General features: G+C 47.2%; 1 protein-coding gene and 1 pseudogene across 2 annotated transcripts in view; both read left to right on the top strand.

Annotated features, from left to right (window-relative positions):
- Positions 1-6,415: 6,415 nt before the first annotated feature.
- LOC149524390 (uncharacterized) lies at positions 6,416-7,512 on the top strand (annotated as a pseudogene).
- A 523-nt stretch (positions 7,513-8,035) lies between these two features.
- Positions 8,036-19,705, top strand: part of LOC142829368 (uncharacterized) — a 59,875-nt gene continuing 48,205 nt past the window's right edge. For both annotated transcript variants that reach the window (XM_075929089.2, XM_089778971.1), the window contains exon 1: positions 8,036-8,174. Coding sequence is in view for 1 of the 2 variants with exons in the window: in XM_089778971.1 (XP_089635097.1) it covers positions 8,076-8,174 (99 nt within the window). In the remaining variant the exon portion in view is untranslated. The remainder of the gene's footprint in view (positions 8,175-19,705) is intronic.

Below are 19,705 nucleotides of genomic sequence, written 5' to 3' on the forward strand. Positions count from 1 at the left end.
TTTATCCAACAATTTCATAAGCTCTCTGTCCGAGTTCTGTACATTAACAATATCTAGAGTATCTTTTAGCGGTGGAATGACTTTAACAGCATGGATTTCATCATACTGCGGTGGTAATTTCCATGATAACCTCTTATCCAAGGTGGCAGCTTGCTTAGCTAACTGGTCCACTTGATTGTTGAGCAAGGAAATCTCTTGATGGTCCTTTCTATGTGCTCAAACTTTAAAGAGATAGGTTTTCCCTTTCCTTGTCTCAGCAAGACTCCAAGCATAATTAAGTAACTGAGCATACTTTACGGGTCGGCTGTCATTGGTGCATATATCTTGTTGTTTTCAGATGACCATCCAGTCGATAAACGACCGTAGCACCCAGTCGGAGTCAGTACAGATAGCTAGATCTTTATCTGTATAAGCGTTCTCCAGCGCCAGGATGACTGCAATAATCTCTGCGGCTTGTGCCGATGGCAAAGACACAGGCTTCTGAATCTTTCGTTCAATATACGCATGGAGTGCTGCAGCACCTGTAACTACACTGCCTTCACGGCGGTAACAACTGCCGTCAACTACCCAGATGTTATGAGTAGCTCTATTCTTCACATCTTCATATTTGGATAATAGTTCAAATGGGGACTTAATTGTCGTTTCCACTTGATCTGGTATTGGACATTAGTGTCATTGGTCAGGACCAATTGGTACTGAGAGACTTGTAGGAACCAATGACTGTGACTTAGTGGGCTCAATCTTGATGTTGTGGTTCATCAAGGCTAGAGTCCATCTCGCCAGCCTTGGGTGACTAACTCTACCATTGTTAGCCTGGCCTGATATGATGTAACTTACTGGGCTATGACTGGTTCTTAAGACAATGGGGTTTTTTCGAATGAGATATTCCCAATGGATTAGCACCCATGTCAACGCCAACACTTCCTTTTCACAAGATGAGTATTGTTTCTCTACACCGGATAGTGTTCAGGAGCCATAGGCTACTGACTTGAGAGATGTACCTTGATGTTGAAGAAGAACCGCACCTATTGCTTCTTTGCCTGTTGTAAGGGTAAAATAATACTCCTTATCTGGATTGGGATAGGCCAATGCTGGTGCTCTCATCAAAGCTGTGCGCAGGTATTGAAAAGCTTGTTGCTGTTCCAGGCCCCAGTCCTACTCTTGTCTTTTATTCAGTCATTTATAGAGTGGTCTGGCATTCTTACCGAATTCTTCAATGAAGTCTCTACAGAATCCAATAAGGCCTAGAAACGAACGAAGGCTGTGTACATCTGTAGGGGCAGGTAATTTTGATATCAGTTCTACCCTCGCTTGGTCAGGTCTCCTTCCTTCTTGACTGAGATGTACGCCAAGATAATCAACCTCTTGTTTCACAAGCTGCGCTTTCTGCGGATTAATCAAAAATCCAGCTTGCTTTAAAGCTTTCAATACTTCTTCTAGCACCTTGAGATGTGTTTGCCTATCTTTGGTCACAATTAAAATATCATCGACATAGGATATCACGTGGTTAGAATATGAGATATCTTTGAGAACCTTTCTGATGATGCGGTGACACACTGTAGGCGAGTTGTGGAATCCCTGAGGAAGCCTAGTAAAGGTGTACTGCTGGTCTCTGAATGCGAATGCGAACTTATGCCAAGCAGAGGAGGCAATTGGTATTGAAAAGAACGCGTTGGAAATATCTAAGACTGAGAATCATCTGGCACCTTCGGCAATCTGGGCCATTATTTCTGGGAACTTGGCCACTACAGGAGCCATTCTCGGGGTTACCTTGTTCACGCCCCGGTAGTCCACTGTTAGTCTCCAGGTCTTTCCATCGGCTTTGATGACTGGCCAAATTGGGGAGTTACATGGACTTTGTGTCTTAATGAGGACTCCTTGCGAAACTAGATTGTTAATAGTTTCTTCTATGCCATTCTCTTCTTCCACTGGGTACCTATACTGTTTCATAGGCTTCAGGTCAGGACCAGGAACATCTACGACTTCCAAAGTTTTTCCACAGCTCTGCTTGTGTTTAGCAAACACTGCTAGATGATCGCTAATTGCTTCTCAGATGTCATCCTCCCAGGAAGGCATTTGCAGTTCTTCACTTGCCTTTATTGCACCTAGGCGATGCACATTCGAAACAACTGTCATAGTATCTGCATCATGTCTTTTTGCCCGAAGAACTTGTCGATTTGGCAAATCGATGATTCCGAGTTCTTTCATCATGTCAAGTCCCATAATGCCGATGCCATCTAAATCTTGCAACCCGATAGGTATATTGGCTACCATCATTCCAATCCGGCACTTGATGTCAGAAGCAAAAGGAATTGTTGATTTCTTCCCGTTATAAGATTGTAAAGTTTTGGATTTGGACTTAGATTTCTTGGTCATAGGAAAGGTTTTTGTGCATATAATGCCTGTGGACGCCCCTGTATCCACTAGCATCCTTTGCCTAGTTGCCCCGAACTGGCCTTTTAATTCTACTAGAACAGTAGGTCTTCCAAATGCATCATAGTCTATTCTAGTCTATTCTAGCAATTTCATGCAGGGGCTGAGGCCAGCCTTGGCTCCATCAGTATAGAGGGTTCAGATTACTTGTAGGTGGCACCTGAACATTCTGAAGGCTGCCCATCTCCATAGCAACTTGTCCTTGGAATCTCTCAGAAAATCTGATCAATATCCATCATTTTAACCTTCTCCCATGGGAGATAACAAGCTAATCTATTGGCTAAGACTTGTCTAGTAGCAGCCAATTCTTCTCGCTTCCCTCTAAAGATCTTAGTAGGTTGGAATGGTATCTGTGAAGGTTGTTGGTGTACACTTTGTCTTGGGACAAACCGACCTGAAGTTGAAGCTCGAGGTGGTGGAGGAGGAATTCTTCTTCTTGCAGGTATTGGAGGCTTGATATCTTTTACTTCAGAAATTTTCCTTGGTGGTACTGACACTTTAATTAGTCCCGCCTGGAGCTGCCAGTCAAACACTTCTCTGATTCTGTCTTTCATTACATCCAGCGGTGTGCTTTCATAGCTCAACCCACTTAAAGCCGCTTTAATTGATGGAAGGAGTTCTTGGAAGAATGACTTCCTAAACTCTGGAGTGTCATGTACAACATTCCCATCAATTCCTGCTCCAAGACCAGCTAAACATTGGAGCAATTCTTTCCGGATAAAATACAATTCCAGACGCTCCCCTTCTCTTTGTTTATCTGAATAGTAATGGCCTCTAATGTCATCATTAGGATAAAAATCATTGTACAAAGCTTTGTACATAGCATTAAAGTCAGGGTTGATTGAATTAGCCAGATCTGCAGGAAATGCTATAAAATCCTCAGGAAGTAAGCACTCCCTGAGGACGACTAGCATGTCATCACTGGTTAAATTTGTGCGGGCTAATTTAGCCATCCAATTTAATGCATTATTTTTTCTGCAAGGGCCCAAATTATGGCCTGCACACCAGGCCGTACAGGGCCCCGCAGCCATGGGGGGAGGGCGCTGCTGGCTGATGCTGTGGGGCCGGTGCTGCGGGAGCTGGGCGTGCGGCTCCTGATGGCAGCTGTAAGGGATGCCCCTTACAGCTGGCATCAGGCGCCCCTCATCGGTTGGCGTCCTGGGCAGCTGCCCGACTCGCCCATGCCGCCGTCTGGTCCTGAGGACAGAGGCAAGAAAAGAAGAGTAATGAGGGAAGGAGGAAGGAAAAAAGAAAGCAAATAGAGAAACCCCCATTTTCCAGGTGATTCTAAGGCAGGAAGTCCTAAGTAGGAAATCAAATTCTGCCACCTCAATCTAGAGTTCTAGTGTTCTCCTTGCCTAGAATTCAACTGGCACCAAGTGGATCAGACTGAACAGATTCCAGACCTTCAGAGGCTCTTACCTTCTCCACAGGGATGTCTGTTTTCGAGTCAAACCAGGCAAAGAGAAGGAGAAAACTTGACAGAGGTTCCTCCAAGCACTCATGTTCATGAACCAGAATGTTCTCTCTGTCCTCAAAGAGAGACCTCAAGAAGGAGACTCCCTGAAGCAAAGCCACAGGGGTCTCTGAGGTTGTTCTGACCATGCACCTCTGTCCTGCCTGGCTGATGTCATGGACTCTCTGTGAGGTCACCACCATCATTGCCCAATACGCTGAAGTCTTGCTAAAGGCCTTTGTGATGTCACTGCAACACCTACCTCTCTCCTGCAGGGCTAATGTCTTGCTTATGGCCAGCCCCTTTGGATATTTGAGCTGCTCCTTGTGGATCACCCCACCCAATTACTATTGATTCTGGAAATCCATCAAAATACAGGGTAAAACACCAGAGGCTTGTTCCCCATGCTGCTTTCACAGTCAGCCTCTGGAACTCCTTGCCAGAGGATGTGGTGAAGGCTAGGATTTTATCAGGATTCAAAAAAGAACTAGATAAATTCATGGAGAATAGATCCATCAATGGCTATTAGCCAGGATGGGTTGGAACAGTGTCCCTAGCGCCTCTTTCTCTGGAGGTGGGTGACAGGGGAGGGATCACATGAGGATTACCTTATGAATTCCCTCCCTCTGGGGCATCTGGTATTGGCCACTGTCAACAGACAGGCTACTGGGCTGCATGGACCTTTGGCTGTTCTTATGTTCTTATACTACATTCAGCTACACATCAATTAGGAGACTTTGGATCCAGAAGGGACCATTAGACCAGCTCATCTGACCGTCTGCATATCACAGTCCTCCTGCATGGCACAGGAGCTAGTTGCTGACCAATCACATTCCAGAGAAACATCTAGTTTTCATTACAAGATATCAAGAGATGCAGAATCCACCCCTGCTCTTGGGCATTTCTTCTAGTGGGGAATCCCCCGGATGGTGGTGACTATTTGTGCCTTATTTCAAAGAATTTCTAGGAATAGATCTCTTTGCAGTTTCCAGCCTGCGGGTGCTTTCTCTGCTGGATTAATAGTGTCTCTCCATGAAAGGACTCCAACTTTATCAACTAATCAAGTTGAGCTTTTGCCAAGACTCACTGGAAGGCATTTTTCTCCAGCTCTTAAAACATGTGGTGACTTTTACTGTCCTATCTCCAGTTTTTCAACATCTTTTTCAAAGGTAAACACCTAAACTAGATGCACTATTCCAGTCTCAGTTTCACTGATGCTGTGTGTCACCTCCCCATCCTACTCACAGCTTGATTCATATATCTAAGGCTGGCCTAACCTTCTTTACCACAGCATCCCACTGGGAGCTCATGGTGAACGGCTTGTCCAGTATGGCCCCTAAATACTCATCCCCGTCAGAGTCCTCAAAGAGAGATTTCAAGGAGACTCCCTGAAGCAAAGCCACAGAGGTCTCTGAGGTTGTCCTGACCATGCATTCCTGTCCTGCCTGGCTGATGTCATGTATAAAAAGGCAAGACAACACCACAAGACAGTGCTGTAGCTACTGTCAAATGAGAAACAAAGTTGAAAGGGGTCTAATATTTGGAGTTTCTCCTCTAGCAATGGCATACAGGCCATCCCCGCTATGTCACCCCGGTATACATCCATTCCACACTAAAGTCATTTATGCTTGTAGGAACCAATTCATTATAAGTCCCTCCATTCCCCTCACTTAAGTCATGTGGAAAAAAATTGCTCAAATGGAAGTCAGTCATGGGAGGGGGGGAACCCCCCACTTTAAGCTGTTTCTCTATAAGTCCAAGTTTTTTTTAAACATATCTTGGACTTATAGTGAGGACAGCTTGTATTCCTGCATCACCGGACTAGGGGTGCTTGGAGAAGTATTTTGTCACTTCCAGGCACTCCCATCCCAGCTCCAAGTTTGACTATTGCACTAGTCAATCATATCTGATTACTGAGGGTATGTCTACACTACCCCGCTAGTGCGAACTAGCGGGGTAATGTATGCATACCGAACGTGCAAATGAAGCCCGGGATTTGAATTTCCCGAGCTTTATTTGCATAAGCCGGCCGGCACCATTTTTAAATGCCGGCTTGTTCGAACCCCGTGCCGCGCGACTACACGCGGCACGGGCTAGATAGTTCGGACTAGCAAGCCATCCCGAACTATCTGTACACCTCGTTCCAGACCTTGATAGGGCCTGACTTAGGCAGAGTCCTCCAGTCCCTTCCTCCCTGCCCCTGTGCCATTGGCCCCTATCCCAGTGGGGGTGCTCTATGCAGGTCTCTCTGGAGAGAGTCTGTGGCGATGCTGTTCTCCCAGCGGAGATGGTCCTCAGAGTAGGGAGCGAATCATGGGAGCTGACTCTCACATTCTTTAACTTGGGGGAGTAGTAACAAGGCCTGCGGGACATTGACCTGCTGCCCAGCACTGGGGCTTTGAGGAGTTTGGTGTCAAAATACCGAGGGCCTGCCCTGCTCTGATGGGAGAGATGTGGGGATGCCTCAGGCACAACCCCTTGCTGGGACTATTCATGGTTTCCTTTTGTCAGCGGCACAGACAATAACATCTGGATTCTCTTCTCTGCCAAGCAGGGGCAAGGACCCTGAGGAGAGCTAAGGGGCAAACTGCTGAGGAGGGGCCTGGTAATCTGGAGTCACCCAGACCTTTCCCAGGGACATCAGGAGAGAGCCATGCCCAGAAATCTGAGCAGAGAAGACACCACAAGAGGCAGTGTGGGTCACAAAGGCAGGGGAAGAACCTGACCAGGAAGGAGCCAGCAACCCAAGGCAGCTATCAGAGGCAATCCAGGTCACATCTAAAGCCTCCTACAGCGGGACAAGGTGAGCCCAGAAAGAGCTTGTATACCTGCCGTACCTGCCAGGAAGAATTCAAGGTGCAGGGGGACCTGATAAGCCACCACTGGACAGTTCATAGGAGACAGAATCTGTATCACTGTAGCGAGTGTGGGGAGAGCTTTAGGAAAAAGGAAGCACTCAAAGCACACGGGAAAGCCCACAGAAAGGAGAAGGCCCATCCCTGTTCTGTGTGTGGGAAGATATTCACCCAGTTTTCACTCCTCACTGCCCATGAGAGAATGCATACAGGAGAGAGACCCTATTGCTGTGCTGAGTGTGGAAAGAGATTCTTCTACATCTCAGCTCTTACCATCCACAAGAGAGTCCACTCAGGAGAGTGACCCTCTGCCTGCACCGAGTGCGGAAAGAGATTCATGGATTCGTCAGCCTTTCGTAATCACCAGACAATCCACTCAGAGAAGAGACCCCATCGCTGTGACCAGTGTGGGAAAGGCTTCAAGCTCACATCAAATCTTACTAGACACCAGAAGATCCACAGCGGAGAGAAACTCTTCCTGTGCCATGAGCATGGGGAAACAATTTGGCCTATGAGATCATCTCATCAGACATCAAAGGATTCACACTGGGGAGCAGCCCCATTGCTGTGCTGAGTGTGGGAAAAAATTTAGTCTCCTTCAAAGCCTCAGGAGACACCAAGGAATCCATTGTGCTGGGAGACCCCTTCAATGCACTGTGTGTGGGAAAATGTTCAGTAATCCAAAAGGTCTCACTCTGCACCAGAGAATCCACACAGGGGAGACTCCATCACTGTGGTGAATGTGGAAAAAAGATCAATAGTTACTAGGAGTACAACTTAATTTGCAATACTAACAGGAAGCAAGGCCTTGCAGTAACATTATCTAATCATGAGAGACAGAGAAAGAGAACTTATAAGCAAGTCATTACATCAAATCATTATGCATCATACTTACAATCTTATAACCAATATTAAAATATACATTTTTGCTTCACCCTCTGCTCAAAAGAGAAAAGGCCACTTCCTACCTGTTGCCATGTTGCACTGAGAATGTTATAATAAGTGCCAAGAAGAATGATGATTCATCCCCAGCTTCTGGGATCTAATCATCTGGTAAGTTAGAGCCTGACCCCGCTCCCTCAGGTGAGTAAAAACTTAACCCAGAATAAGGTGCAAAACAAGCCATGATTTACTGAAGGAAGTATACAGCAAGCAGGGTAACCCAGGAGAAAAGATAATCAAATAATAAACTCTTCAGTGGTTCAACCAGGCAGGCATGAAGCCTGGCTCCCATCCTTAGTGACATTCTGGGTATCTAAACCGTTTCATACTTGCAGGTCCTGATAGCAAAGGCAAGCTGAAGATGGACAGCTGCTGCTGCTAACTGGAACATGACCGTGGATGAGCTCCAGACCTACTGCACCAATGTAGCTTGGACAGGAGGAACATGGAATCAGCACAGGTGTTGTGGCTCAGGATCAGTCCTTCAGGTAAGTGATGCTAGTATTGATGATCCTCGATGCCCACACCAAGTGATTATTCACTGGCTGCCTTACCTGGGGGTTACAGTGGATGAGAAGCTGGATATGAGTCAACAGTGGGCCCTTGTAGCCAAGAAGGCTAATGGCATATTAGGTTGCATTAAGAGGAGCATTGCCAGCAGATCCAGAGATGTCATTATTCCCCTTTATTTGGCTTTGGTGAGGCCACATCTGGAGTACTGTGTCCATTTCTGGGCCCCCACTACAAAAATGATATGGACGCATTGGAGAGGGTCCAGCGGAGGGCAACCAAAATGATTAGGGGGCTGAAGCATATGACCTACGAGGAGAGGCTGAGGGACTTGGGTCTGTTTAGTCTGCAGAAGCGAAGAGTGAGGGGGAATTTGATAGCAGCCTTCAACTTCCTGAAGGGGGGTTCCAAAGAGGATGGAGAGAGGCTGTTCTCAGTAGTGACAGATGGCAGAACAAGGAGCAATGGTCTCAAGTTGTGGTGGGAGAAGTCCAAGCTGGATATTAGGAAAAATTATTTCACTAGGAGGGTGGTGAAGCACTGGAATGGGTTACCTAGGAAAGTAGTGGAGTCTCCATCCCTAGAGGTGTTTAAGTCTCAGCTTGACAAAGCCCTGGTCGGGTTGATTTAGTTGGGATTGGTCCTGCCTAGAGCAGGGGGCTGGACTTGATGACCTTCTGAGGTCTCTTCCAGTTCTATGGTTCTATGATTCTGTGATTCAGTCATGGTTGCTGTAATGCAGTGCCCTTCGATAGACTCAGTGGTGTAAAAGTTCTGAAGCTCTGGATTCTTCCAGAGCCTTCTTCCCTTTTCCAGCCTTTCAGGACTTGCCAAAGTCAATAGTGAAGGGCTACCACAATGGAGTCCTTATTATCCTCTGACCCATTCAGGATGGTATCTATCCACAAAATGGAGTCCAAGCCAAGCTGCCGTGGCTTAACCACGAGATCTTGAATGATCTAAAAATAAAAAAGGAGTCATATAAAAAATGGAAAGTAGGACAAATTACAAAGGATGAATATAGGCAAACAGCACAAGAATGCCGGGGCAAGATTAGAAAGGCAAAGGCACAGAATGAGCTCAAACTAGCTATGGGAATAAAGGGAAACAAGAAGACGTTTTATAAATACATTAGAAGCAAGAGGAAGACCAAGGAGAGGGTAGGCCCACTGGTCAGTGAAGAGGGAGAAACAGTAACAGGAAACTTGGCAGAGATGCTAAATGACTTCTTTGTTTCGGTCTTTACCTAGAAGTCTGTAGGAATGCCTAACATAGTGAATGCTTGTGGAAAGAGGGTAATTTTAGAAGGTAAAATAAAAAAAGAACAAGTTAAAAATCACCTAGAAAAGTTAGATGCCTGCAAGTCACCAGGGCCTGATGAAATGCATCCTAGAATACTCAAGGAGCTGATAGCTAGAGGCCCAGATACCTCCTCTATCATCTTTGGAAAATCATGGGAGACAGGAGAGATTCCAGAGGACTGGAAAAGGGCAAAAATAGTGCCCATCTATAAAAAGGGAAATAAGAACAACCCAGGAAACTACAGACCAGTTAGTTTAACTTCTGTGCCAGGGAAGATAATGGAGCAAGTAATTAAGGAAATCATCTGTAAACACTTGGAAAGTGGCAAGGTGATAGGGAACAGCCAGCATGGATCTGTAAAGAACAAATCATGTCAAACCAATCTGATAGCTTTCTTTAATAGGATAATGAGTCTTGTGGATAAGGGAGAAGCAGTGGATGTGGTATACCTAAGACTTTAGTAAGGCATTTGACACGGTCTCGCATGATATTTTTATCAATAAACTAGGTAAATACAACTTAGATGGGGCTACTATAAGGTGGGTGCATAACTGGCTGGATAACCTTACTCAAAGAGTAGTTATTAATGGTTCACAATCCTGCTGGAAAGCCATAACAAGTGGGATTCTGCAGGGGTCTGTTTTGGGACTGGCTCTGTTCAATATCTTCATCAACAATTTAGATATTGGCATAGAAAGTACACTTATTAAGTTTGCAGATGATACCAAGCTGGGAGGGATTGCAACTAATCTGGAGGATAGGGTCATAATTCAAAATGACCTAGACAAATTGGAGAAATGGTCTGAGATAAATAGGATGAAGTTTAATAAAGATAAATGCAAAGTGCTCCACTTAGGAAGGAACAATCAGTTTCGCACATACAGAATGGGAAGCGACAGTCTGGAAAGGAGTACAGCAGAAAGGGATCTAAGGGTTATAGTGGACCACAAGCTAAATATGAGTCAGCAGTGTGATGCTGTTGCAAAGAAAGCAAACATGATTCTGGGATGTATTAACAGGTGTGTTGTGAGCAAGACACGAGAAGTCATTCTTCCGCTCTACTCTGCACTGGTTAGGCTTCAATTGGAGTATTGTGTCCAGTTCTGGGCACCGCATTTCAAGAAAGATGTGGAAAAATTGGAGAGGGTCCAGAGAAGAGCAACGAGAATGATTAAAGATCTAGAGAACATGACCTATGAGGGAAGGCTGAAGGAATTGGGTTTGTTTGAGAAGATTGAGGGGGGACATGATAGCAGTTTTCAGGTATCTAAGGGTATGTCTACACTACAAAGTTAGTTCGAACTAACGTCTGTTAGTTCGAACTAACTTTCCTAGGCGCTACACTAGCGCTCCGTTAGTTCGAACTTAATTGGAACTAACGGAGCCCTTAGTTCGAACTAGGTAAACCTCATTTTACGAGGATTAAGCCTAGTTCGAACTAGCTAGTTCGAATTAAGGGGTGTGTAGCCCCTTAATTCGAACTAGTGGGAGGCTAGCCCTCCCCAGGTTTCCCTGGTGGCCACTCTGGCCAACACCAGGGAAACTCTATGCCCCCCACCCGGCCCCGGACCTCTTAAAGGGGCACGGGCTAGCTACGGTGCCCGTGCCAGGTGCAAGCCTGCCAGCACCCAGCCAGCACACCCTGCACCTGGCACGGCACAGAGCCACCCACCTGATGTCCCCCAGCCCACCCCCTCTTCCCGGGACCAGGCTGGCGGATCCCGGGAGCTTGCCCTGGACCGCAAGAGGCGGGCACCTTCCTGGGCTAGTGCGGACATCGTGGACCTCGTCCACGATCTCCGCACTAGGCACAGGAAAGTGGCCGTCTAGGGCAGGAGAGCTGCCAGCCTGGCCACCCAGGAGCAGGTGTGCATGAAAATCAAGGGGGTCCACTGAGACCCCCGACCCTGAGCCCTGAGCTTACAATGGCCGTCCTGGGTCAGACCAAAGGTCCATCTAGCCCAGTAGCCTGTCTGCCGACAGCGGCCAACCCTAGGAACCCTGGAGGGGATGGACCGAAGACAGTGACCAAGCCATTTGTCTTGTGCCATCCCTCTCCAGCCTTCCACAAACTTTGGGCAGGGACACCACTCCTACCCCCTGGCTAAGACTACTCCATGGACCCAACCTCCATGACTTGATCTCACTTCCCTTTCAACTCTGTTCTAGTTGTAGCCTTCACAGCCTCCTGCAGCAAGGAGTTCCGCAGGTTAACTATTTGCTTTCTGAAGAACAACTTTCTCTTACTAGTTTCAAGCCTGCTACCCATTCCTTTCCTTTGGTGTCCTCTAGTCCTTCTTTATGGGAACTCATGAAGAACTTTTCTGAATGCACCCTCTCCACCCAACCCCTGCTTTTAGAGACCTCTATCCTGTCCCACCTCCGTCTCCTCTTGTCTAAGCTGAACAGTCCCAGTCTCTGTAGCCTCTCTTCATCTGGGACCTGTTCCCAACCCCTGATCATGTTAGTTGCCCTCCCCTCTCCCAGCCTTTCTCTTCCCCTCTCCCACCTCCTTTTCCCAGTCTCCCCCAGTTTTGTTCAATAAAGACAGAGTCAATGTTGGAAGAAACATTATCTTTATTTTGTACATCAATAAGAAGGGGGGCTAGGGAAGGGTAAGTGGAAGGAGGTGAGGGAGGAATGGGGTATGAGCCCCCGATGGGGAGGACTGGGCTGGCTCTGCGGGCTTCTGGGGTGGAAGCTCTCCTGCAGCCCCCCGATTGCCCCCTCTCCCCAGATGGCAGCCTGCGGCAAGTGCAGCCGGTCTGATGGCCGAGTGGTGTGATGTGCCCAGTGTGGGTACTCCGGGCAATCCAAGCCAGGACTGCTTTGCAAGCGGGGCACCCCTTAGAACTGTCTGTCCGGGGTGGGGGTCGGGACCCTTTAAGCGCAGCCCTCGGCTAGCCTGAGACAGCATCTCCACGCTCTTAAGTCCTCCTCTGATGCCCTGCCGGCACTGCTTCCAGCCATCCTTAAGCCCTGTTCAGAGTCCACTCAATGTGGACTTGCTAGTTCGAATTAGCAAAACGCTAATTCGAACTAGTTTTTAGTTCTAGACGCGTTAGTTCGAATTAGCTTAGTTCGAATTAACTAATTCGAACTAAGTTAGTTCGAACTAGCGCTGTAGTGTAGACATACCCTAAAAGGGTGTCATAAGGAGGAGGGAGAAAACTTGTTCATCTTGGCCTCTGAGGATAGGACAAGAAGCAATGGGCTTAAACTGCAGCACGGGGGGTTTAGGTTGGACATTAGGAAAAAGTTTCTAACTGTCAGGGTGGTCAAACACTGGAATAAATTGCCCAGGATGGTTGTGGAATCTCCATCTCTGGAGATATTTAAGAGTAGGTTAGATAAATGTCTATCAGGGATGGTATAGACAGTATTTGGTCCTGCCGTGAGGGCAGGGGACTGGACTCGATGACCTCTCGAGGTCCCTTCCAGTCCTAGTATTCTATGATTCTACGACATGGATGGATATGTTTGCAAAGCTAAGGGTGAGACTGAGGGTTGTGGGGGGTGAGGAGGGTCTCAGGAAAGGGCTTCCTCTCCCCGTACTGGCTGGCAGAGGTCTACTCTACTCCCCACTCCTCCCCCCAAGTGTTGTGGTCAAACGCTCGGATAGGGGAGGGTGTTGGGGCAAGAGTCTGGTGGCAGGCAAGATGGCAGAGCCCCAGCCCTGTCAGGAACTGTCTTGGTCATGCAGCTCCCCCAGTGGCCGCTCTCAGTATCACGTCCCTCCTCTGTGCCCCTCGCATTATACCCCTCTTCTCTGTGTCCTTTCCTCTCCGTGTTATGGAAAACAGTCCCCTTCCCAGCACTTTCCATTTCCTCGACACAGCCAAACCCCAACCTTGCTTTAATGTAGGAGAAGTGGAAACTGCCTTCCAAATGTGGTGGTTCTAGCTCTTACCGTTTAGGAGGAGTTCTTGCACAAAAAGACTCACAGATGGACAGGGTGCAGGTGCTTGGGCTGTGTAGAGACCCAAAAATCATATGTTGGCCTTGAGAGTTACTTAGGGAAATGCTAATCTATTTTAGTATCCTATGAAATGTGATTCTCCAAGAGGCCTCTTAATTAACAAAAACTTCGGATTGGTTTAGCCAAGGAGGTCTGGTTTGTGGCAAGCGCCCAGGGCAGAGTTTCTCCCTTTTAGCCAGTAACAGTTTTCATACAGAGAGATGTTTTTCTCTTCTCTGTACCTTTTTTTCTTTTTGGCTGTTTAAAAACATTCTTAGTTCTCTTTGCACAATGGCTGTCCCCTGCCATATGTAGCAGCTGGACAGTTAAACAAGCAGAGCTGGCAGAAACAACAGGTTTGGTATCCAGAGGGTTCTTTTTCAACCATACAACACAAAACTGGGTTGAGTCCCCACCCAGCAGCCTGGGACAATTACACACCACACCCTGGGCAAGGTTTCTCCTCTTGCAAACACAGCAACGCAGAGTAGTAAAAGCCTTTTAATAAAAGGAGGAAATAATTCAGCATTATTTAGGGAAACTCCTCTGTTAATGTTCAGAAACATAAACCATGACTAACAGACCCACTCCCAGGTAAGTTGGGCAGAGTCTTTTTCCCCTCAGGTGGTTAAGTTCAGTGACCCCAAAAGTCCTTCCCTTCCCTGCACCCCATGTGTAATTGTTGTTCTTGGTCAGTGCAGCCATAGAGTTCCAAGGTTTATCTGCAGAGCTCACCTCCCATACTGGGTGGAAAGGGGAGATAAGGAGGCACCTTATATACTCCACTGCTCAGACACTGGCTGATAGCAGTGCCTCTCTGTGGAGCTCTGTACCAGCCCTCTCTGCCAGCCACCCTGCTGGCTACTCCTCAGCACCAGCCATCCATGCACCAACATGTCTTCAGGGCCCACTACTTAACACAACACCCACTGATTTCAGCTGGTAATGGGGGATCCTCATTGCTGGTAAACAATGGGCAGTCTTCTTGCATGTCCCCTGCCTAGTAAGTGTCATCTAGTGGAAGCTGAGACCCTCCATTAGGGTATGCCAAGTATAGCTTTGCTACCTTGGATTCACACAGCAAGGATAACATCCCTTTATTATTGCTGTCCCAATAAGAAGGAAACTGGAGATCCAACACCAGCCAAAAGTGATCATTTGGGCAAGCAATCCCATCATGCTGAGCACCTAGGCAGGGTGGGTGTGCCCATGCAAATGAGATCAGCTCCTGAAAACCTCTCTCTCATAGAACTGAAGGGACCTCGAGAGGTCATCGAGTCCAGTCCCCTGCCCTCACAGCAGGACCAAGTACCATCCCTGACAGATTTGCTCCAGATCCCTAAGGGTATTAACTGCAAAGTTAATTCGAAATAACAGCAGTTATTTGGAATTAACTTCAATAGCGTCTGCACATGCAAACCGCTATTCTGAATTTAATTCAAAATAGCAGAGTGCTTATTTCGATTTTGGTAAACCTCATTCTAAGAGGAATAATGCCAAATTTGAAATAGCTATTTCGAATTAAGTGCTGTGTAGACACTTAATTCGAAATAGGGGGCTTCCAGCCCTTCCCAGTTTCCCCTGGTGGCCACTCTGGGCACAACCAGGAAAACTCTTCTCCTCTCCCCCAGCCCCGGGGCCCTTAAAGGGGTAGAGTCTGGCCACTGGGCACGTGCCAGAGCCAGGCCTGCCAGCAGCTGCAGACCCTCATCCAGTGGCCGCACAATGGCAGACAGTGGCAGCCAGTCGTCCCGCACCCAGTCCTCCAGCACCCAGGGCCAGTCAGGGGCGGTAGACAGCATGCGCCCTCGTGGACTAGTGCGGAGATCATGGACCTCATTGAGGTTTGGGGGGAGGCCCCTAATGTCCATGATCTCCACACTAGGCAGAGGAATGCGGCCGTCTACTGCTGCATAGCAGCCACCATGGCCTGCAAGGGACACAAGTGCACCCAGAAGCAGGTGCACCTCAAAGTCAAGGAGCTGCGGCAGGCTACACTAGAGCCACCAGGGGCGGCACCACAGCAGGGACTGATACCTGCCCCTACTTCCCCACCCTCGACTGAATCCTGGGGGGCGGGGTGGTCCACGCCAGCCCAGAGGGCAGCGAGCTGGGAGCTAAGGGCCCTAACCCGGGCACATCAGAGGGGCCACCACCAGCTGTCTCAGCACTGGAGTCGGGGCTAAAATTAGGGTAAAACTACTTTGCTAAAACTAGGGTAGAGGAGGGAGCACTGCTTGGACGTGTAGAGATTCGAGCTCTGTACAATACGTACCCTAAGAATTAACCCTTAACTTACCTAAGCAATGTCTGCTATTTGTACCCGTGCTAGGAATGTGTACAGAATGTAGTGTACATACCTCGCCATAAGGAGTGTGCAGTGTAAATGTTATAAAAATGCTACTTTTGCTCTTTGTTCATTCTGGGTTCAGGAGAGGGCTGGGCAGTACAGGACATAAATAAAGTTGGGAGAATCCAGACTGGGAGAGTGTTGGGGTTCACTCTGAAGTATAACCAAGGCTGGTGGGAGCCAAAGTTCTGTGGGCTATGTCTAGTAAACTCATCTACATGGCTTTGTTGACAGAGCCATGTAGTCTAGACATACCCAGGGAGTAAACAGAACAAGTAATCATCACAAACAAAGCCCAGGGACACCATTCCTACCCATCCTGGCTAACAGCCATTGAGGGACCTAACCTCCATGAATTTATCTAGCTCTTTTTTGAACCATGTTAAAGCCCTAGTCTTCACAACATCCTTTGGCAAGGAGTTCCACAGGTTGGCTGTGTGATGCATGAAGAAAAACTTCCTTTTGTTTGTTTTAAACCTGTTGCCTATCAGTTTCATTTGGTGACCTCTAGTTTTCCTTATTCGCTTTTCCCACACTAGTCATGATTTTATAGACCTCTATCATATCCTTAGTCTCCTCTTTTCTAAGCTGAAAAATCTTAGAAATCTCTCTTCATATGGGACCCATTCCAAACCCTTAATCATTTTTGTTGCCCTTTTCTCAATGCCAATTTATCTTTTTTGAGGTGATGCGACCACATCTGGATGCAGTGTTCAGGATGTCGGCATACCATGGTTTTATACAAAGGCAATAAGATATTCTCTGCTTATTCTCTATCCCTTTTTAAATGATTCCTAACGTTCTGTTTGCTTTTTTGACTGCCGCTTCACATTGAGTGGATGTTTTCAGAGAACGATCCTAAGTGACCACAATCTCTCTCTTGAGTAGTTATAGCTAAATTAGTTCCCATCATATTGTTTGTATACTTGAGATTATTTTTTCCAATATGTATTACTTTACACTTGTCAACACTGAATTTCATTTGCTCTTTTGTTGCTCAGTCACTTAGTTTGGTGAGATCTTTTTGAAGCTCTTCACAGTCTGCTTTGGTCTTAACTATCTTGAGCAGTTTATATCATCTGCAAATTTTGCCACCTCACTGTTTACCCCTTTCTCCAGATCATTTATAAATAGGGTGAATAGGATTGATCCCAGTAGGGACCCTTGGGGACACCACTAGTTACCTCTGTCCATTCTGAAAACTGACCACTTATTTCTACCCTTTGTTTCCTGTCTTTTAACTGGTTATCAATCCATGAGAGGACCTTCCCTCTTATCCCATGACAACTTACTTTACTTAAGAGCCTTTGGTGAGGGACCTTGTCAAAGGCTTTCTGGAAATCTAAGAACACTTTATCTACTGGATCCGCCTTATCCACATTCTTGTTGACTCCCCCTCAACAAACTCTAGTAGATTAGTAGGGCATGATTTCCCTTTACAGAAACCATGTTGACTTTGCCCCAACAAATTATGTTCATCTACTAGAATACTCTGCTGCATGGGAGCAACAGCTGAGAGAGGAGCAGAGCTTTCCCAGAGAGATACAGGCATCTCACACAGGTAACAGTGTGGAAGTACTGGGAGAAATTTCATGGGTGTTAATGTTAAGATGGAGGTACGATAAAGGCCACACATTGACCACGAAAGCCCTGTGCAAAGTTGATCACCAGACAGCAGTTTACAGAGCCTTTTGAAATCCTGCCATGGCTGGGTCCTGTCAGTTCAATGGCTAGAGCCCACACAAGGCCAAAGAGATGGGATGAGCTACAAAGAGTGGAGTATCTCCCAAATATGGACACCTATACGGCCCTCTTTGCCCCTGTAAGGCCTTTGTGTTTTATTGCCATTTGCTATTCCCACACAGAGGCAGCCAAGCTCACATCCCACTTTGGGCACACATGGGTTTGGGCACCAACATCCCGAGTAGCCTACAAGGGCTGTGGCTGGAACATTCTCACCCTAAATGCATGACAATCTCCCTAGCAAAAGACAGGATGAAGAACAGGTAACCCCTCCTGTTGGCTAGCCCAGTGTGAGGTTATTCAGCACAGGGGAAGCCTTGCGACTTCTTACACCACTGTGGGAGGCTAGGCCTGAGGCTGCTTGGTGTGCTCAGCGTTGTGTATTGTGTGTGCGCACCTCAGACAAGACCCACTCAGACAAACCACCAGGAACAGGCTGTATTCTATAAAAAAAACATAGAAGAGGAAAACAGTTCAGCAGCCCCTTCTCTCAGCACACAACCTGTGTGCTGCTTCTAGCACCATCCCTGCTGAGACCCTGCTGGGGGCAGAGGGCACATCCTGGCAGAAACCAGGAAGTTCTCCCAACTTGTAGTTCCCAGGGCTGCTGCTAAAGCACACTGGACCTTGGGCTACAAACAGAAACCGACAGCTGTGAATGACATTGAGTGTCTGCAAAGCGATTGGTGCTGTTGGGGTCATACATGGTCCTAACCCCCCCCCCCCTCCCCTCTTGCCAGTCCACTTATTGCTTTTCTGGCCTCTTGTTAAGCCTCTTGCTTGTCTCTGGCTAGAATTTCTTCTTTGCTTTTCTCTAAACAGGAGTGAGTTTTCTGTACAGTATTAACACGTGTCCACTTTCCAGTCGGTTAGTCTACAAGGGTGGAGAAAGGACACAGACTCAGAATTTGTATAATAGTCATAAGAACATAAGAACGGCCATACTGGGTCAGACCAAAGTCCATCTAGCCCAGTAACCTGTCTGCCGACAGTAGCCAGTACCCAGGTGCCCCAGAGAGGGTGGACCGAAGACAATGATCAAGCGATTTGTCTCCTGCTACCCTTCTCCAGCCTCTGACAAACAGAGGCCAGGGACACCATTTTATCCCCTGGCTAATAGCCTTTTATGGACCTAACCTCCATGAAATTATCTAGCTTCTCTTTAAACTCTGTTATAGTCCTAGCTTTCACAGCCTCCTCTGGCAAGGAGTTCCACAGGTTGACTACATGCTGTGTGAAGAAGAACTTTCTTTTATTAGTTTTAAACCTGCTACCCATTAATTTCACATCCATAGTCCCAAATGCAGAAGAGAAGGATATGTTTCAGTGCCTTGAGCGCTTCTCCCACAATCTCTAAGCCTGCCCTCTGACAAGGGGTGGTGTTGCTTTCTTCTGGGGCTCTTGCGTTTCATTTATTTACATATCTATCTTGTAAAATTTATGAGCATTAGAAACCTAAAACCAGTTTTCCCAACAAGGCAACTTCCTGCAACTGATTCATAATTCATTCTCCCCTCCCCCTGCTACCTTGGTCTACAGCTGGTTTCCTGCTTGGTGAGGTAGATAAGGAACTAGTTTAGCTCAGAGCAGATCTGGAGACCTGCAGGGTTTGGACATTGCTTATGGAGAGGCTGAGCTGTGCTGATTAGAAATCTGCTCTGGGGGTTCGTGAAACTTCGGGCCATGGGGAGCTGGCACGTGGCCTGGCAGAACTGCTGTTGGCCTCTCAGGCTGTGTCTACATTGGCACCCCTTTCCGGAAAAGGGATGCTAATGTAGACTTCGGAATAGCAAAATCCGCGGGGGATTTAAATATTGATTTAAATCCTTGAAAGTAGGAACAAAAGATCCTCCGGAAAAGGGCTTATTTTCTGGAGAATCATGTCTAGACTGCCGCTTTTCTCCGGCTTATCCCCAAACCGGAAAAAAGCGGCAGCCATGTTAATGCAAATGCCGTGGGGGATATTTAAATCCCCTGCGTATTTTGCTATTCCGAAGTCTACATTAGCATCCCTTTTCTGGAAAGGGGTGCCAATGTAGACACAGCCTCACTGTGTAGTGACCCTTTCCCCCACGCAGGTGAGCAGCCAGAGTGAACTCTCCACCTACAGCAAAAGCTGGAGGCTGGACTGTCATGGGCTGCTTTCTCACCATGTT

This window comes from Pelodiscus sinensis, chromosome 5 (genome assembly GCF_052426305.1).
Source record: "Pelodiscus sinensis isolate ZL-2025 chromosome 5, ASM5242630v1, whole genome shotgun sequence".
Taxonomy (NCBI): Eukaryota; Metazoa; Chordata; order Testudines; family Trionychidae; genus Pelodiscus; species Pelodiscus sinensis.